Source organism: Thermobia domestica, chromosome 2, assembly GCF_964235325.1.
Source record: "Thermobia domestica chromosome 2, izTheDome1.hap1.1, whole genome shotgun sequence".
Classification (NCBI taxonomy): Eukaryota; Metazoa; Arthropoda; class Insecta; order Zygentoma; family Lepismatidae; genus Thermobia; species Thermobia domestica.
Window position 1 is genome coordinate 312,565,646 of NC_137455.1, and position 13,954 is coordinate 312,579,599.

The 13,954-nt window shown below is 33.3% G+C and overlaps 1 protein-coding gene across 3 annotated transcripts in view; it reads right to left on the minus strand.

Moving 5' to 3' along the window:
- Epg5 (ectopic P-granules autophagy protein 5) overlaps nt 1-13,954 on the minus strand; it is a 141,501-nt gene that overhangs the window by 97,497 nt on the left and 30,050 nt on the right. For 2 of the 3 annotated variants that reach the window (XM_081748984.1, XM_081748982.1), the window contains exons 7-8: nt 11,108-11,285; nt 2,868-2,894 (exon numbers count right to left, since the gene is read on the minus strand). In XM_081748984.1, coding sequence (XP_081605110.1) covers nt 2,868-2,894; nt 11,108-11,285 — 205 coding nt within the window. The remainder of the gene's footprint in view (nt 1-2,867; nt 2,895-11,107; nt 11,286-13,954) is intronic. The other variant, XM_081748983.1, reaches the window with a different exon arrangement.

A 13,954-nucleotide genomic window follows, 5' to 3' on the forward strand; every position in this document is an offset into this window, starting at 1 on the left:
AGTTTTAGTTCTAAAGAATTCCTGCTCATTCTCTGACAACTACATCATGTAGAATATATACGCATATAAAGTGTAAAAAACACGATAATCTTGCTCATCGGAATCAAACAACCTGAATTTATTTTCAGAGAAAGAAAAAAAACATTGACTCTCTTAGCAAAAATAAATAAAAAAAATAAAATAAAACAAGAATTTTAGGAATGATACAAAAAAAAAATGATCAAAAGATTGCTATCTTGGACAAGAATTAGTTTTTAGATCAGGAGCTACAAAATTTTTCAACGGCCCCTACATCGAGTTTCCGTATTTTCTACGGATTAAGCACATCATATTGAGTTAAGGGATAGTTTGGGTTTGGCTACACTATATGTAAGATCCAGATATAAGGCCTACAAGAAAATTTTTGATTGAAATATATTGGTTCTTTTGATAAAAAAAAAATAAATAAAAAATAAAATAAAATAAAATAAAAATAAAATAAAGACGAAACAAAATGAAACACATCTCATAAAAATTATCCGTTTAAATTATTTGGTGTATTCAATTATTTATTCTACACTTCTTTTAATAAGAAATCATTCTCCTGCACCTTTACACTCAACTGAAGAATGCCCGCTTGACTGTTGAAAGCTTTCGGCGAAATGAAACAGCAAAGAAGCAAGCAAAAACCATAAGAAATTTAAAATGTTCTCTGTTTGTGTGCCAATTATATTGTACCAACAAAATAGGAAAAACAATTTTTCAGAATACTCATTCAAATATCCTAATACTATCGTTAATATGAATCCATTTGAACAAATTCCAACATTTAGTGAGGGGACAATCTGAAATGATAAGAGTTTTAACGATCGAGATGTTGCAACTTTATTAATAAATATCATGATATTCTCTTGGCACATACAAACCCTTAACAGACATGAGACACTTCAACGAGGAAGGGTAGTCGAGCGGAATCACTGCATTTGTCACATCAAGTGTTCAAATGCCTTTTCTTATATTTTTAGAAACTTCAGAAGTTGGAAAACGTGAGTAAAGAATAGAGGTGTACAGAACATTTTTCAATACTAACAAGGGAACATTCCGATTTGGTGAATTCAATTGCTGAAAATGATTGCTAGCACTGGATTCAGCACCAAAAGAAATAGAGAAAAAGAGGGTGTTTAGTAGCAGACCGAATACAGGGTGGGAGATAAGTGAGGGCAAAGTGCGAAGATAGAACGTAGAAAACGTTTACAAATGCTATGTTAATTTTGAAACAAGTAGAGAGATTGAGGTCACATGTTGGGTATGAGGAATGCGTCTAGAGCTACACTGAATGGACGTAATGTGAAACATGGGGAACATCTGAATAGCCGCCATGTTGAAATTAGCGCAAAAAGATTATACGGGAAAGGAGTCATGTGACATATGGCTCTTGACGCACACCGTCTATTGATAGTTTTTGAGACCTCTGTAAGAGGGGCGTTCCACGCTATTGTAATGTAGCAATACTGTCGTAAAGGTAGCGTGAATGAGGAACTACCACAAACGTAAATAAGGCCACTTTCCAGCCAACAAAAGTCCCGATCCACCCAATATTCGTTTATATACTGGTAAAAGTGCAAATATGACTAAGGACAATCTGAAGGAGCTCATGATTGACGTTTTCTGGCCTTCTATTGAGCAAATAAAACTGCTACTCCTCGTTGATTCATGGAAAACTAATAAAGATGAAAAGTTGGTGCAGAAACTGTACAATTTTGAACTAACCCGCCTCATTAACCCTGACAGTTACACGTCACTCATACAACCATTGGATGTGTTCTTCTTCCGTCCCTATAAGAATTTCGTAAAATATATGACTCCGTTTTTGTGTCATCTGACTTAAAAACGTGACAACGGGACAACTTCATTAACTTGCATTAACTTACCCAATTCCAGCTTATAGCACCAAGATTCCAAGCTACGCTTTTTACAAAACTGGATATTTGCAAACAGCACCTAGCGCATTCATGATACCTGTCGACTACTGCTTCAATTTCAATACTGAAACAGCTGTGAGGAGCCCGATTGTGTATGTTTATCCTGTTTCAAATGTGCCCACTGTTGTCTCCATTTTTTATCAACCAACAATCATTGTTAAGGTCCCTAACAGTTGCTTATTAAACAGAGGTCTCAAACAGTATTGGCCACTATTGATTTCAATAGACGGTGTGCGTCAAGAGCTATATGTCACATGACCTCTTTCCCGTATATTCTCCTTGCGCATGGCGGCTTTTCAGATGTCCCCCATGATTCACATTACGTCTACTCAGTGCAGCTCTATATGCATTTCTTATATCCAACATTTGACCTCAATCCCTCTACTCGTTTCAAAATTAACATGGCATTTCTAGACTTTTCCACGTTCTATCTTCGCACTTTGCCCTCACTTATCTTCCATCCTGTACATGGTCGGCCACTAAACACCCTCTTTTTCTCTATTTCTTTTGGTGCTGAATCCAGTGCTAGCACTCATTTTCAGCAGCTGAATTCACCAAATCGGAATGTTTTTTTTCTCATATCTTTTTTAAAGGCAATACACGAAAAAGAAAGAAACAAAGACAATTTGTTCTACAAATGCTTAACTAATCACATTACTCTACCAAAGCTATTTTTATCAAGAGATCTAAGAAAGATTTTCATGAACATCAAAAAGAACAAAAAATCTCTTAAGCAATACTACTTACTGCAATAAAAAAGAACTACAATCTATTTGGTACATTACTGCTGGCCTTATGGTCGAACACAAACACATTACGAACTCTTAAGCAAACCTATTTTCTTTCTAGTTCCTTTTTAAACTGATAAAACTGTCAAACAAAAAGCATGCAAGAGAATAAACTAACCTCCTTTTCCATTTCTTCCACTGACTGCTGCAGATATAACAATGAAATAATTAACTAGACATATTAAAAAAAACTTCCAAGAAATATTTACGAATTAGGTAGTGAACTTTTTCGTTAAGTTTTGCAAAAGTTGTTTTCAAAGGAACCAAAAAGAAAATATGCGTAACAATCGATAATGAATCATTGAACAACGTTACCTTTAGTTGAAGTTTTTCAAGAAATGTTATAACCTAAATAAAATTCTGTCTAAAATGCGAAAATTTACACCAAAAACTGATATTACAGAACTCTACTTTTGTATAGTAAATAAATACATAAACTGGATTCCAAATGTTGCATTACGAATGACACCACCTTTCTCTAAAAACCTGCTGAGCTAAAAGGGTTTTTAAAAAATCTGTAGTCAAGTGAGGCTATTTTAAGACAAAAAATAACCACTTTTACTATAACTCCTGCATTATTAATGCCAGGAAGACAAAATAATACCAGAATATAGTGAATTGAGACCTCTATTAGATTCCATCACCTGAATGTCATTTTTCAAAAGGGATTCTGAATTAAAAATTAAAAACAGCCCATCATAATAGCCCAGCATTTGGGGCTATAATGAGACAATAGTGGAGCTACTACGGAACATGATTATTACTCTGGCCTATCGACAGTCCAGACACTGCTTCAGTAAGAATTTATTTCATAGTGTTTTCTTTGTTCCTGCCAGATTTCTCATTTTAAAAATGAAATTAAGGTGATATACATGCAAAGCTTTGAAGAACAGGCTAGATATTACTGACGACACAAATTAGTTGTTACATAATGTTATTTACCTGAATAGTGATACACTTTCGATTTTTTATAATAATAAATATTAGTACATAAACAGAGAAGCAGTGTATTTTATTGATCGTAACAGCACTCTCACAATAGCCCCGGGAACTGTCTCATAATAGCCCCATGTCTTTAATACCTAGCCCCACACAGGTTGCCTGACACGTGGAAATTTTTGGTGTTACTCCTTAATGCAGGGTTCCTACTGATCTTAATTATAAATAAGAAAATTAGAATGTGTAAAACAAAATGTTGCTAAATGGACAAGAAATTTTTATTTTCCTTTTATTGTTCTTATTTATTGGTTTTGACATGAAATTTGCCATATACATGTCTTTGCCGATTATACATATGCTAACATTATAAGAAATACCGGGCGAATTCGTTATCAAATTATATTCCTACAACAACATATTTATAGACATGCAACAATAATTGTGGATATAAGTGTACATTCCAAAAAATCTGAGCAACGTTCCATACTGTGATCATTAATGGTTGGCTAAGCTGGAATTGGTGTCCAATTAATGTTATAAAAATACACTGCATAAAATATCCCTAACTTTCCCTCATTTCCAGTCTCTTTCCCTGACCTGCACCATTTTTCCTGACTTTCCTGACTAGTAGGAACCCTGTAATGTCGACTACCTGCTAATATTTTGACTTTTGGATCATGTATAGTTTAAGAGTTTTACAATAAAAGTTTCCTAACAAAAGACTTTTTTGGGGGGGTCACAAAATGGGGGGTTTTGGGAGGGATTTTTTCTAACCACTAGTCAGTGCTCAATAATGTTTGACATACATAGGTATAACAGATCATTCAACGGGCTAACATTTAGTACTTTTTAGAAGTCCCTTGTATACATCGTTTTAATTTTGTGCGAATGTCTTATAATAGTCCCTCTCTTTAGGGCGTATCACAATAGCCCCACTTGGCCCTAATTAAGATCTTAACTCTATAACTGTCATTCGTTTATAGTAACAGGTGAGAGAAAAGGAAAAAAAAAGAAAAAAAGAAAATAACAACATTTAAAAATTGCTATGTTGCCTAAAATTTAGTATCCAGAGCAATTTCATAATACCATAAAAAAAATCAGTTGTGTTCGGGACCCGCCACAAGTAAATTATCAATTAGTCAAAACTTACAAAAATCTATAAATATTTAATGTTAGATCGAGGTAGATACCCACAATGTTCCAAAAAAAATACATTTTAAAATGTTCAGCTGTTTTCCCGTGATGTGATCATACACAATGCCGCTTTCAATGAAGAAAAGAAAATGCCCTAGCAAAAATTCAATCACAACCTCACCAGTGCCAATTTGACTGCATACCTCTCAGCGTTGTTATATATATATATATATATATATATATATATATATAGATATAGATATAACCACATAACTTTGAACTAATGAACAAACGGTTGAAATTTTGTACCGAGCAAATATTAGCAGGGAGACACTATTTGACAAACTCTGTGATACCACAAGGTTAACAGTGTTGCTAGCCCAAAATAGAGTAATAGTTTCAAATGTCACTACGTCAGATTATTACATATTTCAAATCTACATGTAAAAGGGAAGCATACAGTACTACGTTTGAAGTATTACCACTAAAAACGCTACAGTATTACAAACATCGAAAAACATCCAAATTTTGGAGGGTTCTACAACAGTAATAATGCAAGTGAAACGGGCAGGGTAATGCACATTCATAGTACTATAATGTCGAATACTACGGTCATTATATGATGTGTTTCTAATAAGTAGAAAGAAAGTTACAAGAAGTGAAAATTTAATTTTTTTCAAAGAACATTATTTAAAAAAAAAATACTAATTATCAAATCGAATTGCATAGCTGGTTTTCAATACCATTTACAGCAATTTGATATTTCAAAACATTCGGGAGATATGAAAAAAATGACAAAATTTGATATATTGCTTAAAATGGCGTGTTAGTGAAAACTTTCTAAAAGAATTTTTCATTTATTTTGCTTGTATAACATTACAATAATAATTTTTGGTACGTGTAATTACAATAAATTCTCAGAATTATGTAATTTTAAGCTGTGTTGCAAATTTTTACTGGTTTGAAATATCAAATTGCTGTAAACAGCATTGTGATTTTCACATCTGTTGAAAACCATCTATGCAATTGGTACAGGTACTTATCTACGCAGTTTTTCGAAATAAATGCTTTTAAAAAAAGTCAAATTTTAAATCCCTTCTAATTTTGTTCGCATTCATTCGAAATTCATCGTATCATGACCATAGTATTACACACTAAAGTACTAAGGATAGGCATTGCCTTGTCATGCTTATTTGCGTTATTACTGCTGTAGAGGCTAATAACATTTGGATGTTAGTGATACTGTAGCATCCTTAGTTTGCAGCATGACAAATGTGTTATTGTATATTTCTTTTTACATGTAGATTTGAAATATGTAATAACGTGGAGTAGTGCCATTTGAGAAAATACAACTTTATGTTGGGTTGCAAACACTGTTAACCTTGTAGTATCACAGAGCATGCCAAACGATGTTCCCCTGCCGGTATTCACATGGTACAAAATTTCAGTTTAATAGTTACAAGGGTATATCAAGATATAAAGGTCCACGCTGTACATATTATTCACTTGGTAATGGTTTGTCTTCCTCAGACGTGTTTGAATTCTAAACTTTAAATTTCGAAATGGTCAAGTTAATCGAATACTGTAGTATACGCTTAATACACGCCTAAAAACCTACGAAAGCCTGTAAACTGTACGCAATTTGATTTTATTTGAAACAATTTGTCATATAGACTCTAACGTGTTTTCTGTAACCCTTATATCTAAATCTAAAGTAAAAAGGTTTTTACATGTTTAAATTATTTTGTGTTATCTTAAATTATTTACTAACCATAGATGTATCTAGATGTATCTGTATCTAGATATAGATGTATCTAGATATATAGGTAAGAAATATATATAGACTGGATATCATCTTCCTTTCTTTAAATTTTAATTCTTGAACCTACTTGCATTTTTAAGTTTTTGACTCTTTTCTACAGCCTTGTCATGGAAAATAACAATATGACATCAGGATATGAATAAGGAACAGATTCACCGGGGAAATGCAGTGTGCACAAACACCTAAATCTATATAATGCTTCGATTCACTCGTCAAGTGATGATACAGCTCTCCCTACGGCACGACAAAGTCAGGCTGGGTAATCTTTTGAGTGGCAAGTGAGGCTTTCCAATTCGTGTTGGTGTTTTTACTGTGTCAGTGTTCATGTACTAATTCCCACTTTTTTTCTTTTCTTTTCTTTTTTTCTTTCTTTTCTTTTCTTTTTTTTTTTAATCACTGTCAACCAAACTTTATCTACGTTAAGTCTCAGTTGTTTTAAAAGAATAAACAAATTAAAAGAAAAAAACAGTCCCTGTATTTCACTTCTGACTACAAAAACAATTCTTGACTCTATAATATTTTGAGATATTTATTGCAAATAATATGAAATTCCTTTAATCTTATATCCATTTAACAAAGCTGGCATAGGATATTCTTTTACGCTACCAACAATCAATAAATAATTAATCTATTTCCATGAATCTCATTGAAATAACGAATTAATGCTTATTTCGAAAATGAGATGAAAATGAAATCTTTCGGTTTAACGGCCCACGATTATGCCCTTTAGGCTAAGGGAAACGATGATTAAAGCAAATGAATTATGATGAAAGAATAGGTGGAATGATTTAGGATTTAGATTTCTGGGCTTTCGGCATCTAAAGTCATTTAGCCCTTCATGTTTGTGAGGGATGACGTCCCTCAGCGAGCACACAATGAATTGGTGGAATGAGAAAGGAGGAGGAAACTAGAGTACACCGAGAAAATCCACGGGGACAATGTTGTTCACCACAAACTTACTTGGCCGGGATCGAACCATGGACCCCACGCACCTGAGGTAAGCGCTCTACCAATGTGCCACCATGCAATGCTTAATTCAAAAGCAAAGTTTTTCCATACAATTGATTTAGTAAGTGGCGAATATGCCATTTATAACAAATATTCTATGTACCTAAAGTGGACTTACGGAAGCATTGGTTACGCGCTTATTATTTTGTTGCCTAATGTTTTAGAATCTAAATAGTAAGTTTACTTTTCTCCACAAGCTCAACCATAAATTTTACAAAAAGATGAATCTCATCTAGTTCATTGATTAATAGCTCCAATTGCGAGTCCTCTTTACAGTGTCATCAACTGTAATAACATACACATTTTAATTTCTTTATGAGTTAAATATTTTCCATTCAGCTATTGTAACATCAGCTTAGCAGAAACGAAGATGCCAATCCCTCCACTTGTGAAATAAACTGTCTCAAAATAAAAAAAAAATTAGAAAAAAAAATCCGTTATACAGCATTCCAGTAACTTTAATATTTCAATCTTAGTGGTCCTTGACTTCTTTTCGTACGGAACAGAAGTTACGCATTTACAGACGAATTTAAGTGGAAAAGAGGGGGTACATGTCAATAAAATCTCTTAAGGACATTTTAATAGGGTTCGCACTGACTCACTTACAAATTTGCTATTTCATTTCAAATATATTCTCTAGGGTATACTTTAATTCACTGAAAAAAAAGTGCGCTATTTCAAATTATTTCGCTAGCTCAAATTATTTCGTAAGTTCAAGTTATTTCGCTAGCTTGTAAGTACGATAGCATTGTCCTGATATATCTCAAAGAATATCTGGCATGAATTGTTGAAAGATGTAAATAATACACAATATAAGTATGCCTAACATAAAATTAGTTAAAGATTTTTCAGGGACTAAAATTTGAAGTAAGTGATACGATTTGTAATATTTCCGAGCATGCCTTCATACAGTCTTAAATATGTGAAGTTTGCCTATCTTAATATACGGTAGTTACGAAATAAACTATGTAACTGCATTTTAGAATAATGCAACTCCATTTCATCAACTTGTAACAACTATTGAAGTTCTTTTTTTAAAAAAATATGATCTTATTAAAAAACTTATTAACACTTCCGACTAGAGTTGATATAGATATACGTTGATCCCTACAAAATGTAAGTACCTACCGATGTATATTTACATCGTTAACTTTAAAATTCTGAAATTTCATATTGCCAGTGTCATTGTTTTATGACTTTAGCCACTTTCCCCAACTTTTATCTGTTTTTTAAATTAGACACATTCACATTCACATTTACATTCACATTCACATTCACAAAGGATATCTAGCTCAAATCGTTTTTTGAAAGAAAAAAAAAGTTTATGGGTTGAAGATTCTCCATTGTATCATTTGACGTAAATAAGATGAGGACTCAAAGTGTTAATACCGTAACCAGGACCATATTGAACACTTCTGCCGTCCCGGGTCACTAAGAAAATGCTGCCCCTGAATAATTTATCAACAAATACCGGTATAGAAAATTTGAGACAGCCAAGTGAATCATCAATATTTACGTGGAAGATGATGAAAATAGCTTATGAAGTGTAAAAATCAGGTGTCATGTCCGTATGTGTTCACATAATAATTTTCTGAAATTTCCAAAACCAGAGCACAAAAAGAGACTGGTCCGAGAAAATTTAACACTACCCAAAACTTGCCGTCCCAGGGCACGGCCCATGCGTAAATATTGTTCTAACTGTAACTATTAAAATCAGGGTTGGCTTAATCCATGTGCTATTATTATCTTGATTCTTTTATACGTAACGAATATTACAATACTGCAAACCTTGACAACAATGACTTTCGATCCTCGTATACTACAGTTATGTAGGCTGATCAAAAGTAGTGAGACTCAAGTGGGCTGCGCTGCTGAAAATTGAGGTAGAGTCCGTTGCTGCCTCAGGATATCATTGAACTAAAAATGGACCCAACTTTAGAGTTGGAATATTGTGCGAAATATTATATTCACCCGAAGAAATGTATTTCTGAGACTTAAAAACTACTTCAGCAGACATACGGTGTGACCTGCATTACAAATACCTTAGCATAACGGTTGCATAAAGGCTGCATGAACAGGGAAAACGCAGAGAAAAATACGAAATGTTGGATATCAACCCACACCAAGGACAGACCCTGTAAACAGTGTTCGCTATTGTGAAGGAAAATCAGTATCTGAATGTCTGAGAAGTACCTATGCTTAATATGGTAGTGTGCAGGCTATTATATCAATAGATTTTCTGTGGCCCAAGTTTTTTTTTTTTTTTTTTTTTTTTTTTTTTTTTTTTTAATCAACGCCTACTTACAAGAAGCCAACAGATCCAGTAAACATGCAACTCAACTCATACAAATACTTAAAAAGGTCCAGATAAAGTCATGATTATTGTTACTATTATTATTTTTTATATGAGGGCCTCATTTACAATGATACAGTGCCAGCTACAACTACTAACACTGATGAATATTACTAGGAAGTAGTGGCCAAAATAGTAGTACTTTTTTTCGTATAAACCGCCACAGGAAGAAATGTGCATCATTTGAGGTTGCGTCAGGGCAATACAGGCTCGGATGTTTCATTGGCTGTAATGAGCTTTCTGAAACAAAAATTTTTGCCTCGCCCTGAGATTTCTGGCTATATCCAGAACTAAAGAAATAATCTGTGCTCGCCACTTTTCATCCAAAAAGTAGATAACAAAAGCAGTGCACGCAGTCCGCAAATTTTCCTCAGAAAATTAACTGAATTACGTGTTTGCAGCATGGCATGAGCGCTCAAAGTATCTATAAAGGCATATTTTAAAATAAAACGTGTACACTCATGTCCAATATTATTGTCGCATGTCTATAAATATGTTGTTGTAAGAATATAATTTGATAATGAGGTCTCCCGGTATTTCTTACAATGTTAGTATGTATATAATCGGCAAAGACATAAATATGGTAAATTTCATGTCAAAACAGCAGTAAATTAGAACAATAAAACGAAAATAAAGCTTTCTTGTCCATTAGCAACATTTTGTTTTACTCATTCTAATTTTCGTATTTATAATTCTTTCCCTATGAAATTTACCACAAATATACATTTCCCGACTATACACATAGTATCAGTATTAAAAGTACCCTGCAAAATCATTATCAAATTATGTTCTTATAAGAAGACAGTTATAGATATGCGACAATCATTTTGGACATGAGTGTACATAAATTGATTAATTACATTCTTTGACAGAAAAGTTTTTCCTTTTTGATCAACTACACAAAATGTACCTACAACTCCATAATTAAGAAAAACAAATCCTTCACATACACTTAATTGCATGAAACAAAATGTAAATACACTCCTTAAGATTTAAATCTATTTGAAGTAATAATTTAAGAGACTTTGAAAACCACTAACATAGAAACGAAATGAACACAGAAATGAATACGTTATTTAAAATATATTAAATATATTCCTACATTGAAAAGCTCCCTTAGCTTATTTGAAACTGCTTCCTTGGCATCAAAGTGGAAAAATGCAGAACGAAGTAATATATCCATCAAATATAAAACACCAATCTCCTTGGTCCATTCAGGAATGCGCGATAAACATGACATCCATAACATCAAGAGAGGAGCAGGACTCAGAAGACAATATCTAAACAAGAAAAAATATAGAACAAAATAAATGTTGTTTGTTATACAGCAAACGCGAATTTTCTTTGACTTGCCAAATTAATAATTGCAATTGACGAATAAAATAATAATACACTATTGTGGTCTGTTATTAAGAATAATGAAGAAGTTTCCACGTGATTGAATGATGTTTGTACAGCTCTTCACCACAAGAATGTTAATACATTGTTTCATTATTTGATTTTATGACTGATCGAGTAGATACATGCAGTTACCACAATCAGCTAACTATTCACCAATTACATTCTAACATATAATTGTAAGGTATCCTACGGGATATTTTGAATGAGAATTCTTCGGCTTTAGCATATACTGGGTACGATCAGTAATTTGCGCTCAATTTTATATATTAGTAATGTTTCAAATCAAATTTATTTGTAACAGCGAATTAGGGATGTACCGATACCACTTTTTACCGATACCCGATACCGATGAGGCCGATAGCGATACTTTTGGACATATTTCTTATATATTATAAGAAGCAGAATTTCATATTAGGTTCCACACAGAAAATATATTTCCTCTACATGTAATCCAGCTCACATAAAATAAACTAAAAAGAAGCAAATACTTAATAATGTAAACTTAATTATAAGAGTCAGTGATTGATATTTCGAGTGATAATGTACTTGGACAGTTACATTGTATTTACTAGCTTCTATTACATACATATAATGCAAACGGATACCACCGTTACAAATTTTTAATGTTTACAAAATTATGCGTGCTGAACTAGGTATTGCTGTGTATACTATAAAATAATAATAATAATAATAATAAAGTTATTTAAGCGAAGTCGAAAATGATAAAACTATTTATGAATTTTAGGACTAATGGTTTTTAACCAGTAAGTAGGAGAAAATAATGACAAAGTGGGTGTCTTGTAGGTTTCTTCCATACAGGGTTCCTACTGATCTGGAGAAATCTATTTCTCTGACCCTTGGCAGGAAATTCCATGACTTTCATGATAGGTGTCGGATGATATTCACATATAAATAAGGAATAAATAACGGTGAATATTTATATATGAGAACATTTATTCTATAGAGACAAATAGTAACCAACTGTTCATACGTGCATTCCACTTAGCTTCCATAAAAATCTGAACAATGTCCATTATAATGGTTGGCTAAGCTGAAATTGGTATACAATTAATGCTAGATAACATATATTTTATAAAATTTCCCTGATTTCCAGTCTTTTTCCCTGAGCTTTCCTGACTTGCACCATTTTCCCTGAGTTTTCCCTGATTTCCCTGACCAGCAGAAACCCTGCCATAGCATTTTCTTCTGAATCGAAACCTCTGTCTCGTTTGAGATTCAAATGACGGGCCTGCTATCCTGACCACGGGAGCACGAAGGCAGAGGGCGGGGTGGGACCCCCCTGGCTCGCGAAAATGTATACGTAATATACTGTAGCAAACCACGTATATTAAATACCAGATATAACATAGCAAACAATACACGTCTCATATAGCTTCGCTGCTGAAAGGGATGTTAAATTCAAAATCAACTCAACTCTCAATATAGCAAACATGGAATACCCTCCCCCTAGAAAATTTTCCTCGGGTGCCCATGATCCTGACTGAGGACCTTTGACTTTTCTTCAACCACCGATTTTGGCATCGAGGTACTAAAAATATCAGTTGAGTACCAGTAGTACAAATCAAAGGCGTACACATGCATAGAGCGATTGTACAATTGATAATTTAGATCAACTTTACGTATAAAAGAAACCAATGAAATGTAAGTGTCACTGTTATTAAACAAATTGAAAATAGTTCGGAAAATGTATTGGTAAATATTGGTGTCCAATGTCCATTTGCCGATATCGATACTCTCAAAACTGGCCGATATCACCGATACCGATATATCGGTACATGCCTACAGTGAATTACTCCCTAATAACTTCTTTAATAGTAACTAACAAAAGGAAACAATAAATGTGAAGTATATTTACTATATATAAATCCAGCTGTTTAAAATCCACCCACTTTTTTATAAAATTAAAATATAAAATAAAATAGTCTACCAATAAACTCGAAAGATATTCGCCATACTCTTTTGTATTCTGTAGTTAATTTCACGCAAACATGATAAACGTCGAATCTTCGCTGACAGCTGTTAGCGTTGTCCAGACATGCGTAAGGTAGTTTTAGTGAATGATGTATGGGAATTAATTACATTTGAAGTTTGAAAAACAGAAAAGAATGAAATACTTACACTAGTGAACAAAAGCTTCTTGCTGTCTGTCTTGTATATATTTTCGTTTATTATTATTATTATTATTATTATTATTATTATTATTATTATTAGAGTTCAATGACCTAGGATTATGTACCGAGGGTGTGAGATGAATGATAATGGCGCAATGACGAAAGTGGACGGAGGCGGGAGAACCCGAGAAAACCCACGTACATAGTGTTTGTCCATCACTAAGCTCATTGGTGGAAGCTGGGATAGAACCAGGTCACCGCGGCCTTATTATTATTTCCTATGTAATAAATTCCCATGCATCCTATCCCATTAAAATCTTTTCTTACCAGTGATTTGACAATGGTGACAGCTGTCAGTCAAAATTCGATGTTTGTAATACATTTGCTTGAACTTAAGTGTAGGATACAGAAGAGCA